General features: G+C 33.9%; 1 protein-coding gene across 1 annotated transcript; it reads right to left on the bottom strand.

Moving 5' to 3' along the window:
• Positions 1 to 35: 35 nt before the first annotated feature.
• Positions 36 to 1,150, bottom strand: LOC110440798 (tetratricopeptide repeat protein 13-like; the record flags this gene model as incomplete). Its single annotated transcript, XM_021483932.1, has 3 exons — positions 1,014 to 1,150; positions 291 to 374; positions 36 to 117 (listed from the first exon to the last, which is right to left on the bottom strand). Coding segments are annotated over exons 1-3 (267 nt in total), but the record flags the coding sequence as incomplete, so codon positions are not given.
• Between the last annotated feature and the right edge of the window lie 19 nt (positions 1,151 to 1,169).

Here is a 1,169-nt window from a genome sequence, read left to right on the forward strand (position 1 = left end):
TATAAGTAATGACAATGTAGTTCATTGATACTTACTTTAGCTATATCTAGTAAATCTTCACACGTTTTAGCTTTTTCAACGTCTTCTTTTAAGCCAGAATATGTTACTGCTCCGTCCCTGTCAAAGACAAACACAAGCAAAATCAATATAAAATGGTCACAATATTAACTGTAATGTCTGACTATAGAATGATTATAAAGCTAGACAGTATTTCAAAACAGTAAATAAATAAAACAAAATTCAAAAAAACATAAAATACATTACTTTGTACCAACTTATGAACTACATACCCAGAGAAGTGTTCCAGCATTGTCTTCCCTAACTTAAACACTAGTTCAAAGTACTGCAACACTTTTATATTATAAACCGAGCCCCTGAAAGAAAAAAAGAAAAAATTACCTCAACATGGTGGAATCATGCAATAGTATTTAAAAGTAACAGAATAAAAATGTCCAGAAAACTGTGAAGTTTTTCCCGATAATCATAGTCAAAATCAACAGAATGCCACTGAATTAGCAATCCTACTTACATACTTGCTATTTGACATCACAATGGTGGTAATGTAATATACCACTGCAGGAAAATGGCTGATCTATTTAATGAGGAAGCATATGACACATACATAATGTGAACTTAACACTGAATTTTAATCAAATGTACAGTCATTCTGCATAAATTTTCCACTACATACAGGAATTGAAAAGTTATTTTTCTGCAAAATTTATGCTATTTCCTCTAAATAATACAAAACAATAAAATGCTTCAGCCCTTTTTTAGGGAGTTGAATCATTTTGAAATTATTCCAAGTGATGTTACAGAAAAGTAATCCTCGTGTGAAAAAAGTGGATTATAAAAAATACATTTCTTTTGCATATAATTCTTCTCAACTGTAAATGTACAAGCAACTCCAAGTAGGAAAAAATCGCAGCGAATACTGGAACTCTCCTTTGTTGGAGATACAACAGGTGCACAGAACACTGGGACTCTCTACCTTAAACAAGTGAGTCTGTTACCTGATAAAGCTGATATCTGTCCTGTAGCCATCAGCAGTATGATCAGGCATGGCATCAAGCCACAGCACCGCCTGTTCTGGGTCCACGAGGCGACGGTACATCACAGCAATATCATAAATCTCCCTCCACGTTAACGATCGCTCTGTTACATAAAAC

The sequence above is a fragment of the Mizuhopecten yessoensis genome, unplaced genomic scaffold, assembly GCF_002113885.1.
Source record: "Mizuhopecten yessoensis strain PY_sf001 unplaced genomic scaffold, ASM211388v2 scaffold709261, whole genome shotgun sequence".
Taxonomy (NCBI): Eukaryota; Metazoa; Mollusca; class Bivalvia; order Pectinida; family Pectinidae; genus Mizuhopecten; species Mizuhopecten yessoensis.